This window comes from Tachypleus tridentatus, chromosome 13, assembly GCF_004210375.1.
Source record: "Tachypleus tridentatus isolate NWPU-2018 chromosome 13, ASM421037v1, whole genome shotgun sequence".
In the NCBI taxonomy this organism is placed as follows: Eukaryota; Metazoa; Arthropoda; class Merostomata; order Xiphosura; family Limulidae; genus Tachypleus; species Tachypleus tridentatus.
Genome location: NC_134837.1, coordinates 125,545,593 through 125,559,615, shown reverse-complemented (window position 1 = coordinate 125,559,615; position 14,023 = coordinate 125,545,593). Strand labels below are relative to the sequence as shown.

At 30.8% G+C, this 14,023-nt stretch overlaps 1 protein-coding gene across 1 annotated transcript in view; it reads right to left on the bottom strand.

Annotated features, from left to right (window-relative positions):
* Positions 1–628: 628 nt before the first annotated feature.
* Positions 629–14,023, bottom strand: part of RagC-D (Ras-related GTP binding C/D) — a 28,641-nt gene continuing 15,246 nt past the window's right edge. Inside the window, exons 5-10 of the mRNA XM_076479338.1 lie at positions 11,154–11,353; positions 9,627–9,741; positions 5,956–6,098; positions 4,333–4,481; positions 3,401–3,498; positions 629–1,291 (exon numbers count right to left, since the gene is read on the bottom strand). Coding sequence (XP_076335453.1) covers positions 1,289–1,291; positions 3,401–3,498; positions 4,333–4,481; positions 5,956–6,098; positions 9,627–9,741; positions 11,154–11,353 — 708 coding nt within the window. The 3' untranslated portion in view covers positions 629–1,288. The remainder of the gene's footprint in view (positions 1,292–3,400; positions 3,499–4,332; positions 4,482–5,955; positions 6,099–9,626; positions 9,742–11,153; positions 11,354–14,023) is intronic.

Sequence of the window (14,023 nt, the reverse complement as noted above, 5' to 3'; positions counted from 1 at the left end):
ACTGATACAGGTTTTGAGAATTGATTGGGTGGCCTGACTGTAACAAACAAAAATAAAAACAGGTGATAAAATTTAAGATTTATTTTAAAGGATTCAGGGATCTTATTTGAGAGACAAATCACGAGTACAGTGGTAAATGTATTGTCGACCTAAAATGACAGAAACACCTTCAACAGATCTTCAATCCTAAAGTTCATCTCTGTTGAACACATTTTAAAAGGCCTGAAAAAGAATGTGCAGCACCAGTATCTTTTATACTTTGTAAGACTTTTGTAAAACTCCAAGCAGAGCTAACTAAAGGTGAGTTGCACTAGTCCTGTCTAACTTTGAAGCAACAGACAAGGAGGGAAAGCAGCTATTTAACACCAACTGCCAAGTTATAGGTTACTCTTATCACCGAGAAGGGATTTGACTTTTCATTCTTATAATGCCCACGTAATCTCCTGTTATGGAGAGCAATTTGTTTTTTGGTGGTAATGGCACATGAGCCACAACTTCTGATCCAGAGTCTGGTATACTAAAGAACACCATGCTCAACTGTACTTGGTAAAGAACAAAGTTCTAAACATCTTACAAGTAGATATACCATTCTTAAATGTAAACTGTCATGAAAAAAGACAGCAAGAAGAACAGCTGTTGGATTTTATTATTATTATTTTTTTACACAAAGTACACAGTAAATGGGAAATAATTAAATAAAATGTTGTGAGTACAGGAAATCTTAGTACAAGAAGACTTGTTAAATAATACGTAATGTACATGGCAAGATTTAATGAAAAGTAATCCATGAAACATTTAACAAAAAAAACAACTTAGTATTTCACAACTTTTCATATAGATTTCAAAAAAGTACCAAAAGTATATTCCTTATGAAGTTCTTGTCTTAAATAATATTCTAATAATTCAATCACCTCTTAAACTTGTGACAAGTACAACAGGCAGTTTATTTTAGAAAATTATCAAAATGTGGTGAGGATGTTTTGTCCATTGAAATTCCTTCTTGATTACTTTCCTAATTAAAGATCTAAACAAACAATTTACATGCCAAGGAAAGGTTTTTTTTTTTTTTTTTAATATTGAATTAAACTAGAGAACAGTAATTTTTCCACCTATATTTACATTTTATTTTCTCACTCAAGTTACTAAATCAATTTATCAAAACATACCACTACTTTTCTTTTGATAACAGTTTAATATTACAGAGGTTTTAGCTGAGTAATAACGTAAGTAACACTGAAGAACAGGAAACTTTCATCCAGGAGAACTGAAGTCAGTAACTTTGCTTCAATCACTAAAATAGAAAACAATATCATAAATTTAACATATTTGTAGGTTCTTTCATATAAGTGAATGAGAAATTGCAGAATACAGAACTAAGAAAACTGGATTTTCAACACCACATATTGGTAATCTTACAAAATGCCATATTTATGTACACATGAGTGTAATACAGAAAACTAAGAATTCTTAATGTGGGAACTGATGGTAATCTCAGACCTTTAAACAATCTTAAAATTAATTTACTAGTACAGAAAAGGTATTTTATGCATTAGAAACTGTATCTCAGAGGAAAATTTCTGTAAACGTGGTAACTTGTTAATGTTTTTGCATTGACCAGGTGCTTAATGCATGCATGCTTTCATTACACTCTACCCCCGAGTTAGAGAAATTGTTACACACTAATTCTTTATTTTTCTTATACATTTTTTCATACTGTCACATTATATTAATTTTTATAACAATTTACTCAGCTAATGCAATGAGGATGCTTCTGCAGCTTCTATCAGCAAATTTTTATGATAGAGGAAAACTTTCAAAATTCTTTTGGGAAGCTTTTTGCTCTCTTTTATACACCTAATTCAGGTAGAAAAACAAAACAGTCTAAATTGTGCCTAGAAAACTTAGAAAATGTATCAAAAGTGGCCATTTATAAATTTCACAATATGCAAATATGATTAAAATTTTCTGAGAAGGAAGTAGCCACAAATAACCCATTATTAGTGGCAAGGGTTCTAAAAACTAAATGTCTTGATCTGCAAGCTAAGCAGTATTAGCCATTGTGAAAAAGTATTTATTAGTCTACTAAGTAACATGAATTATTTGCAATGAATGGCCAAGAGTACCTCACATTGTGCTTAAATGTTACAACAGAATTTTGCAAATGATAGATTTTTTTCTTCCACCATGGTGAAAAGATGCCGATACATTTAGGCCTAATTATAAACAATTTACTCAAATCCTTAAAATGAAAATGGGCATATCTCGTGGCATAAGGTTTTAGCTACAGATGAAAAACTGAATAATATTGTTACAGAAGAAAACAGTAGGAATACTAAAAACATGGAAAGAAGTTTCAAAGTCCCATCAAACTTTAGTATAAAATTCATAATTCTGGCAAACTTTCTGATATTGTAATTTAGGCCTAAATGTATTAGCATGTTTCAACTGTGCTGCAAAAATATGCCATATTTTATGTTCCTTGGTATGGTTACACAATAATGAACTGTTATAATTTGAAAAAAAACAATTTCTAAATCTACCATTTATTATAAATGATGTTTGATTTTTCTTATAGCAAAGCCACATCAGCCTATCTGCTGAGCCCACCGAGAGGAATCACACCCCTGATTTTAGCATTGTAAATCCATAGACATACCGTCTATGGTATGTACTAGCAGTGGGCAATCTTCAAAGAAATTGTAAACTAAGATTTACCTGTAGGTTTATGGATATAGACTACATGCAGATGTAGCTCAGGACAGCTGGTATAGGTATTAACACATTTACTAATGAAGCAGAGAAAAATGCTTTGACTTTCTTAAGTCATCTTTAAGTTAAGAAAGAGTTTGCAAATTTTGTGGTTCATACAAGATTGTGTTTCTCACCACTTCTCCCCCATTGATAGATCTTCAAATTGTTAATCTGAAGAGGAGATAAGGTCAAAATATTGTTCTGTACTTAATTTTAATTAACGTTTTAATACCCATGCCAGTTATCCTGAGAAACATCTTTACTCCAAGTGGGTTTCTTGTCATCATGAATAGATTACATACAGTATATGACAGCACTATTTAAAACTTAAAATAGGAGTAGAATACAATTGATCAGTTATTTTAGGAACAAATTATCTGCTGTCCTTATAAACCACCTGGAAATTGTTTAGTAGTTAAGTTCTTGCGATGATTAATATAAAACGTGATTATAATTTATAAACATTTCCCTGAAAAAAAACTTTCAAAACAGTATGTTTGAAGTGCGTTTCTAAATCTTTTTGGAGCATACATTCCACTACGTTACAAAATATTTCCTCTATAGTAAATATATCATTGAACTAAAATAGTTTGTTTCACATCTGTTCTGGGTAACCATTGCTTTGAGTACTTTCTAGAGAGTTAAACACCTTTGTGGTTCCTTCAAGTTTTCTTGAACTTAGAAATTGGATCTGGAAAACATCTTGAGTTGCTTGTCGTAGACAATGAAAGTTGTAATCTATGAGACCTAAAGAAAATATTCACACACTAGTTAAGTCGTAAATAAACAATATTTAGAGACAAAAATGCTATATGAATGTTTATTAGAAAAGGAAACCATTTTTCTTCAATGTTAAGGTTTTTTTGTTACTATATTCCAGCTTACAATATTTCTAATTTTGAATCATTATTTTACTTTAAAATTTTGGAAGAAAGTCAAATGAGAAAAGGAATAAGTGCAAAAAAACAATTATAGTATTGCAACTAATTAACACCATTGTTTTTTTTCAAGTTTACCTCATGTGACAGCAACACTAAACCAACACAATCCTCTTTTATTACCATAATTTTGTTTTAAAATAAAAACATGCATGTTTATTAGCATTGAAATCAACAAATCATGTATGAAACATAGGATCTGGAACTGCAAAAGTTATATAATTAGTGTCCCTCCCCCTCAAAGTTCTCAACAATCCCAGGGTCAATACAATAAGCATATCACATCCTCAACTTTCCCTTAGTATGCTCAACCATTTTAATAACATTTTTTTAAAGGAAAGATAAAACTAAGATTCTTATCCAATGTCAACCTATCGAACAAATAGCTATGTTTACTTATGGACATAATTGAACATCTAAAACAGATTAAACTAGTTTCACATTCTTTGATTTTTCTTTTTAAATCAACTACACGTACGAAAATTAAATTATTCCAAAATACAACGCACAATTTTATCTGCATTTGTACCAAATACTCTAATCATGAACTTGAATAGTGAATTATAATCACACTGCTTTATTTTTTGATACTGATTTTATCAGAATTTCAAAACTTGTCATGCAATAAAATCAACAGCATTACCTTGCCGATCAAAGTTTTCTTCTCGAAGAATACACACTAGAGCAAGGAATCTGTTGATCTCACGGAGATATAGGACAGTACCATTATTTAACTTTATGGTGCTACAGGACTGGTCATCAAATGTACTTCCTTCAGCTTCCTCTGGTAAGCTTAACAAATACAGTAGTGAAAGCAACTTATAATAACAGTTTAAAGTTACCAAACTGGGTTCTATGAGAAAGTATTATATAATGGCACTGTATTTTTATACTCTCAACATTAATCCTATGGATATGTTAATCAGTTAGGCTAGATTTGGGAGTGGTTACTGGTTTCAGGTACAAAATGTTTGGTGCCCTAATTAAAAAAGTCACGTCGTGAAAAAGTTGGGCCAAAAATCAAAGCAAATTATAAAATAACAAAAACAACTTAAACTTAATTTTCTCTCTAACAGATCTGTTGATATTTTGTCTGATCCCTAAAACCCATCTGAGTAGATACACAAATATTTAAAAGTATTAGTTTTTTACTTTTAGCATCCCCCATACAACCTCCTGCTGAATTTCCTGGCAAGTTTGCATTCAATTACCACCACCCAAATTAAATTACTATCCTCTGGATTATTGTTTTTAATACACTGCTGGCCAAATTCTTAAGGCCAATGAACAAAGAAAAAATATGTATTTTTCATTGTTAGACTCAACCATTTATTTAAGTAGAGATATCCTTATTGTGCCAGTAATGTTGGAAGCCATCTGGACCATCCAGGTTAAATTTTTTCTCAGAGAACAAAACCTTCATCCAATTTTCTACGTCCCATGTTTGGTGCTTCTCAGCAAAGTTTAACCAAGCTGTTTCGTGGTGTGGAAGGAGGCGTGGTCTTTGAAGACATTTATGGTTTTTAAAGCCTTTCTCTCGTAGATGCCGTCTTATTGTTCTTGTGCTGCATTCTGCGTCCATAAGGGCCTTAATCTGGTTCGATGATTGGCTGTTGTCTTGCAGGACAACCCATCAAATCCTCCTGCTCAACGCCGGAAAATTTTTCTTGGGCCGACCACTTGAAATTCTCGTTCCGTATCCCTCAGGGTCTTTTAAGAAATTTGCAACAGCAGTTTTACTACACCCAATCTCACCAGCAATGGCACGTTGAGAGAGACCTTGCTTTTGTAGCTCGACAACTCTGCCACGTTCAAACTCTGTCAATTTTTTTAGCCTTTGCCATGTTTTTATCCAATGTAACACAGGAGATGTCAGTGGAAGATGTTGACAATGCTGATGCTTGAACACAAATAACTAATTTTTGTTACATGTTTACCAATTAAGGCTTCCTTTCAGTATGATCGTGAACTTTTGACCAGCTAGTATTTAGGCTAATTTCACAGTGTTCAAATTTTCCCTATTAAGTGCTAAAAAAAAAAATTAATTTTTATTTTCCCTTTTCTTATTGTCATCTTTCTAAGCTCTACTCAAATGAGAGGTTGAGTCTAACAATGCAAAATGCACATTTTTTCTTTATGTTCATTGGCCTTAAGATTTTGGCCAGCAGTATATAACCTTTTCAAACAAAAACAGTAACTTAAGTGGTTATCATTCAGTTTAAGAAACTAGCTTTACCTTGATTAATACCAAGAAAAGGAGACTTACCCATATATACAAGAAACGTCAATTACCACATCAATCATGTCACAGCACAATTCATAAGACTGCATATCTAATGGTGAACTGTCTGTAGCAATGTATATCTTACTAACAACATCAAATAGGAATGCTTTTTCTATTCCCGAATTCTGAAAAATAAGTATATACAGTGCAAAAAAAGAAAGGAACCACAAATGTTTTTGCAACACATTTACTGAACAAAATATATGAAATCAATTTGTTTTAAAAGGTAACACTAGAAATTGTGTTAAAAAGTGATTGGGCTTGTAACTAATGAACCGACTCTCCTTAACCCTATGAATCCTGATGCAATTTTTAAATTCCTTTTTGCATACATATTGCATTCAAAATTAATGCAACCAGTTCACTGTTAATATGTATGTGAAATGAACATAACGTGTTACAATTAAAATTCTTATCTTAACCAAGTTTCAATAACCTTGTTCCAAGGAAACCTTTAAAAAAAACTTAAACTGCAGTTTTTGTGCCACACGATCCACAGGCTGAAAAATTGACTTCAGCAGCAATTCACTGTTATTGACAAATTGTACATGGGTATCTAAAGATTGTAGCTGCTTTGTCTGGGAAACAGCTATAAATTTTCCAATCTTTGAAGGTGCCATACCACCTACTTTGCCTTGAGATCTACAACATAGATGTAGTTACTTGAGAAGTGTATACAAGAATTAGAAAGAGCTCACTTTACACTTTACTATAACAATGGTTAATCTGAAAGAAATATTGAAGTAGATATAACTACTGTTAGTCTGCTTCATTGACTACAGCATTATGGTACTATCTTACCTATAGTTAGAGGTAGTTATATTGTATTTAGGTCTTATTTTTATATTTTATTGTATCATGCAGGTTTCATGAATCATTCCAATGGTTTAAACACTTAAGTGTAACTTGCCATCTTAATTCTAAAGATTATATACAAGACAACATGCACATGTTTGTTTTTTAATTTCATGCAAAGCTACACAGGGCTATCTGCACTAGCCATCCCTAAGTTAGCAGTGTAAAACTAGAGGGAAGGCAGCTAATCACCACTACTGACTCTTGGGCTACTCTTTTACCAACAAATACTGGGACTAACCATAACAATATAACACCCCCATGGCTGAATGGGCGAGCACATTTTGCGTAATGAAGATTCAAACCCACGACTCTCAGATTATGAGTTGAGTGCTTTAACCACCTGGTCATGACAGGTGGCACATACAAGTCCCATGTTGTCATGGCAACATGTCTACAGGGAATCCACCCAAATAACTTCGTAAAGCCCCATTGGAATTAATTGTTGCAATTGGCATAAACAAACAAAGAACATGAAAAGGAAAATTAAAAATCAACTACAAGTGAAAAGAAAAAGATTTGAAATTATGCGCATAAAAATACAATTATTCTAGTGGATTTCTACAAAGTAAAAACATGTATTTCATTTCTTAATATTAAATATTTCATTGCACCATATGTTTATGTTACAGCCAATGATATACTAAAGAGAATGGAAAGCAAAATATAATAATTTACTTTAATTAGAAAAACAAAACTTGATATTCATTTACAAGGTTCTAGAGATAAAAAAACAAGTGAAACTAAAGTTAAACAGCACTTTTTATACTTCATATGAAAATCATTTTTCAGGTGAACCATTCAGCATCATAGTGCAAATAACAGTTTTTGTTAGAAATAGTAAGAAAACTTAAAAATTAAATTTTAAGTTTCTTAAAATATGTACTTTTTGAAATTTGACAAATTTCCTAACAATTATTTAATAATTCTATTTTTCGTAATGAAATGACATTTTGGGCATTACCTCCTCTGATAGCACATTTGGGAGCTAAATTAATTTCTGCACCATAAGTCATTTTGTGCATGTAGGTCTATTTGTTCATGATGGTACTTATTTGATATACTTTGCCTTTTTTTTTTTTTTTTGAAAACCATTCCACCCAGCTTAGTACCTCTATTTTGTTTCAAAATTCACTTATGATCTAAATACATACATATTACACAGTCATACATTACAGGACTAGCAAGAATTAAAGTTGTCATAAACTAGCACTTGCAAGGTTTCATTGCATACCATAAGCTTAAAATATTAAAACACGTAACTAAAACAAAAGATCAATGCAAAGAGTTTAAATCTAGACTTAGTTTCAGCATTTTCTTTTAACAAGTGAAAAACAAATTACAGAGCCTCACTTGATGACAACCAAGCTTTAGTGAAGATAGAATTAGCTCAAAACTATAGGGCCATGTGATATATTGAATTGTTGATTCTTTAGGCTGCAATCAATTAATACACTTGTGTAATTAAAGAAAATTTTCATATTAGTTGTTCATTAAAAAAGATCATGAGCAGACTAATTTAATGATATGGTAAAGTCCCACATACACATGACAGCATAAACTATTGACTCCATGAGTAATGTTTTGACTAAAGGCAGTTTTAGTCTGGAAACTTAGAGGTAAAAAATCATGAACTATAATTCACACACAGCATAAGGAAAATGTTCATTTGCAGATATAAAGAAATAAACATCAAAAAGCAGATGTATTTGGTGTTTAACAAACTGCAATCAACAAGTTTAACATTCTTGCTTTTAAGAATAAGTTTGTGGAACTTCACTTTAACCCAATTTCATTTTTTTTTTTTTTATTTATTTTTTTTTATGATGTTTTGGTTTGTTTTGAATTTCCCCTCAAAGTTACTTGAGGGCTATCTGTGCTAGTCATCCCCAAACTAGTCATCACCACCAACTCTTGGGATACTCTTAACAATGAATAGTGGGATTGGCCATCACATATAGCCCTCATGCCTGAAAGGGTGAGCATGTTTGGTGTGATGAGGATTAGAACCAATGACCCTCAGATTACAAGTCGAGGGCCTTAACCACCTGACCATGCTGGGCATTTTTATAACAAATAAATTTTTTTGCCAGATTTACAGTTTAGATATAAAATGTTTGTTAATTTCAAATGACAATTGATGTGGATCTCAGTCCATTTACTTCCAGGACCATGTTAACTCATCATTTTGTTCTAATAAGAGGTACATTTCATTTTTGTAATAAATAATCCAGTTGAGAAAAAAAAAAAATTTAACAGGGATTTAGAAGTTATATGTTTGTTTTGTAATACACACACAACCAGTTTTTGTATTGTGATATAATATGTGTATACTAGTGTATTTTTACCTAAACATTATAAAACCATAACAAAAACTTCAGAAGAAGCCTTATGAACCAGACTAAAATAGCCCCTTACACAATTGAAGTACAGGGAATCATATTTGCATGACATGGATTTAACAAGTGACAATACATTATTGTAAAACCACAAAGCAAAAGCAGTTAAGCACTATCTAGACTGATGAGCTCAGCAATAGGACGAAGGTGACTGCCCTTCAGTAAAAACATGAGTATCTGACAACAAATGACTGGTAAAATATAAATATCCACAAACAAGTGTTAAAGTTTCAAAAGAGGAAATCAGAAGACCATACAGGTTTTAAAATGCTGTATTTGTAAAGACTATTTTGTAATATTCCACGTCAAAGATGGTGCATGTGCAACTTCTTGTAAATTTTCGTGCTAGAAACATAGCCTGTATAGTAAAAAGAACACTAAAACATGCATGTTTCTTACCGATATGAAAATGTTCAGCAAGTTCTCTAATGTTGGTAGCTGAGGGATAAGCTTCTGAACAACTTTACTAAATGCTTCAAATATAGAGTGGTCGTAAATACTTGTCAGGTAGAAACTGAAATAAGACAGGACAAGAGATGACTTGGTGATCAAAACACCAAATATTTTCTTATCATTGCTAAATAAGAGAAAAGGGATTCATATATAGTTGCAGAAACAAACAAGAAACTCCAGTAAAATTAATGACCTTATAAAAGTACATAAACATTCTTATGGAACTTCAATTACATAAAAATTTACCTTTAATACTTTATGGTCCTGTATGGCTATTACTTAATTTTAGTTTTCAGAGCTATCCAGCATAATCAGCAACTGCATTTTTGACTATTTAAATAATAGGCATAATTAACATTGTAGTGATTCTAAGTTCTGTTTTAATCCTATATATGCAAGGTTTACTAATATTTTCCATTGGTAAAGCAATGAAACATTTTAATATTAATAAATTATTAAAAGAAAAAATTTTAAACTATATAAAACAAGATTGCCATTTGTGAGTTAGGGCTTTTAAAACACTTAGTTTTAATGTAATTTAATGAAGAACAAAAGTCTTAATGTCCTTATCGACAAGAAATAAAATATAACTGATTAAAAGAAGAAAGTTCTACTGAATTTAGAACTAAAGATTTTTGGGAAGAAGACATTTCAGATGAGAACAGAAAAAGAAAACTATCAAAGGACTAAAACAAACAAAAGTTTTAAAACAAATACTATGGTAACTGGTTTTCCTCTGCTAGTTTAAATAATTTTAAAAATCAAACACTAAAATATTATTGATACAATATTTCTAAATATTAAAATAAAGTTGAAATAGAGCTGTTGGACATTCTTCCTATACCCGATGTCTAATTGTTATAAATCACAAGATTTATAGGATTTACCTGTGCTGGTAAACTGATATGTTAAACATTAATGATATTTGACAACATGGATAAAATCTCCCTCTATTTTGAAGTTTGTATACCCATGAAGTTTACCACCACAGTTTCTTATAACCAATGAAACAAAAACTAATTTGTTTGACCTTCATATTATACTTAAAGAATTTTCATTTTTAATTTGCACTGATCACTAATAAATCAGTAGCTGCATCATAACCACCTAAAAAATAGACAGGCATATTTACTGCCTACCTTAATTGCAACTTCAAACACAGCTTCCTATCACCTAGTAATTTCATAAAGAGGTCCAATGAGGGTTGTTTTATTTACACACACACACACACACACACACACACACGCAAATTTAAAACATAGAACAAAGTTGAAAAGTTAAAACTGATAGCAGTTTACTCTGATAAACCAATTTCTGCATTTCTACCAATCTCTGTAAAATAAGATCACAAAATATCCATTAATTATTAGGACTATTGGTACATAGATACACCTATGAGATTATCATTGTCAAATTCAGAATAAAACCAATATAGGTTATGCACTTTTATAAATAATCAATGGAATTCCTCACCTCAAGTGAACATTGTCCAGTCCAGAATCTATTAGGTCATCATTTGCTCTTTGATTTATGTCTCTCTGTGTCTCAATTTTGTGATCATCTGACAATCCATCAACCTTGTGGATGAAAACTTCAAAGCGTATCTCTGTATTGACTTTATAAGCTCGGGAAACAGTCATATGTAGTTTGTTAAGAGCTTCCATATAATCATCCTTCGTATTCAAAAGAAAGAAAACTGTAACCAAGTACTATTCTAAACTGTTGTGCTTAAATACACACACACAAAAACACAAGTTCAAATTTTATGCTAATAAACAATTACGTGTGCATAAAAATACACAGAAAGTATACCATAGTTTAAAAAAAAGTTATATTTTATAAAAATTTAAAAAAATATTGTGGTATAAATGGAGTTCAGTTTACATTCACATATTGGGGTTTATGATGTAAAATTTATATATAAAAATTGTTCTTTTCACTTGTATCCAAGTTAAACGACCAGAATTGATTTAGTTCAAGATTCACATCCTTCAGGAAAAAAGATAAACTGCTTTCTACACCACCCAAGAATCCATTATCAAAACAGATATAATGTATGTTCATTTACAAGAACCTGTACTTCTTAGAATTTTAAAATAGTGCCTGTTCTATATTTTTAATATATGCATATAAAACAAAAATACTAACAATAAAAGATAAACGATAAAAAGACACGAGGATAGGATGTCCAGTGTCCAGCTTGTTAAGCTAAGGAAAGTATATATACTTGATTTCAAGTGTCAAATTAATTTGGAATTACATAATTTGAGTTGGATCAGTTAGTGGCAACAATTTAGCCAGATATTTTAATACAATATTATGCTATACGCATTTTTGGAATTTATTCCCCACATATTATTGGAAAGCTAAAATTATTTGGTTATTAATCCCTTCAGTTTCATGTGTTTGTATCTGTATAATCATAAAATACCCTTATTTAATTTTAGTCAAATTTGAGATGTCACACCTGAAAGATAACTTAGTGTTAAAATAGATGGAATGACTGAAAAGTTTGTTGACCCTCTCACTATGGGCTCAGTGGATTACACCAACCTTGTGACTTCAAACTAATCACAGAATCTCCATTCTATAATCTATAAGATGTGTTCTGTATTTTCAGAAACTATGGCAAGCTTTGAGCAAGCATTAAGTCATTTGTTAAACACACTTTTTCCGAAGTAGTTCTATTAAACATTTGCACACAAATATATCACATCTGTGTTGACTGTTCCCAATGCAGTGGTTTTCATGTTAAGACTTAAGTTTTCTTCACTTAAAAATTGTCAAGTTTCACATGCATAACCTGTGAAACGGTTAAAATTTTCAGAAAAACTTTACTTTATTTTCTGTACCCTAATTCTATACCCTTTAGATCAGTTTGACTAATCTCATAACCACCATAACAAATGAAACAACCTTTTTATTTCTAGAATGGTTACATACTGTAAAACAAAATTATCATAAACAGCTTAAAAGCTCATAACAGTATCCATTTATTTATACTTAAATTTTGTTTTATTGAACTTTCACCCATGTTTGACTATTAATAACAAAAATTACAAATCATTTGGCACTGAATTATGCAATACACCAGTTGCTCACAAACATACCTCATAAAGAACTATTTTTCATTATCTTACCTAATTTAACCCAACGAGTTTATTTCTTACACTGTTACCTTTACTAATAATAAAAAATATACATGAAAAACAAGAACTATAATACTTACCTGCATTTTGTTTTTTTGCTCTCAACTGTCAATGAAAGTTAAACCTCTTTTTTTAAGGTAATGGTACTAGAACAATAAAAATTTTCTCTGACTAGATAGTGTATATAACTACAACAATTTGCCTGGCTTTAACTATACAATAACCTTTAAAAAAAACTTAAGTCTTGTCAGTTTAAGTATCACGAGATAAATTTTCAAACCGAGGTGAAATAAGATATACTCTATAGTGAAAATAATATAATACAGTACCTCATTTGACAGTAAAACCTTAGCATTCTATTGATTATAAAGAACATAGCAAAGAAAGAAAATTACTGGTAATTTTCAAAACAGTACTTTACAGATGGGTATTACAAGTGGGTCCGATTTTCTAGTTCATGTCTCTGTAAACAAATATTAAAGGCTAAATGATTTATGCTTTGCCTTAGTAATATCTATGTTGTAACATGTATTATTTTGTGTTCTCACAAGCCCCATAGCATGAGTATTTAAGACAGTATTTATTTCTTGTTTTTATGCCTTTCCTTTAAAGAAAACCAAAACTTAAAAATGATAACCTTTTTAGGTTACAAAGTAAAATAAATACTACTACTACAAATAATAATAAAAGGCATTGAATTACATAAAGTAACCTGCACATTTACCATGAGAGTTGCAAGTTGTATGATTCAAGTAGTAATCAGTCACAGTTCAAAGAGCAATAAAATTATTTTAAATAAAGGTTGTAACTGTATACATCTAAGTTCCTTAGGATAAATAGTTGTGTTTTTATTTTGTTACCATTTGCAGTCATTCCAGAAAGAAAATAGGGGGAATTTAGAACTATTTTTAATTGTTTGTGGTTAAGATGTCAGTCAAATCAACTGACCTCATAAAGAGTTAAAGAAATTAACAGATTAAATTACAAGGTTTTTTTTCTGAAAAGAAAAAAAAAATTTATATTTACTTAGGAGGTTTAAGATGGTATACAAATTAGTTGAAAATTTCTGGATGAAGAAAATATTTAACATTATCATGGAAATTACTTTGCACTCAAAATGAAACTACATGCCACATATACTTTTTCATTGAACATTAACAAGCTACTTTCCTCTTGCAGAAGGTAAACATGTAG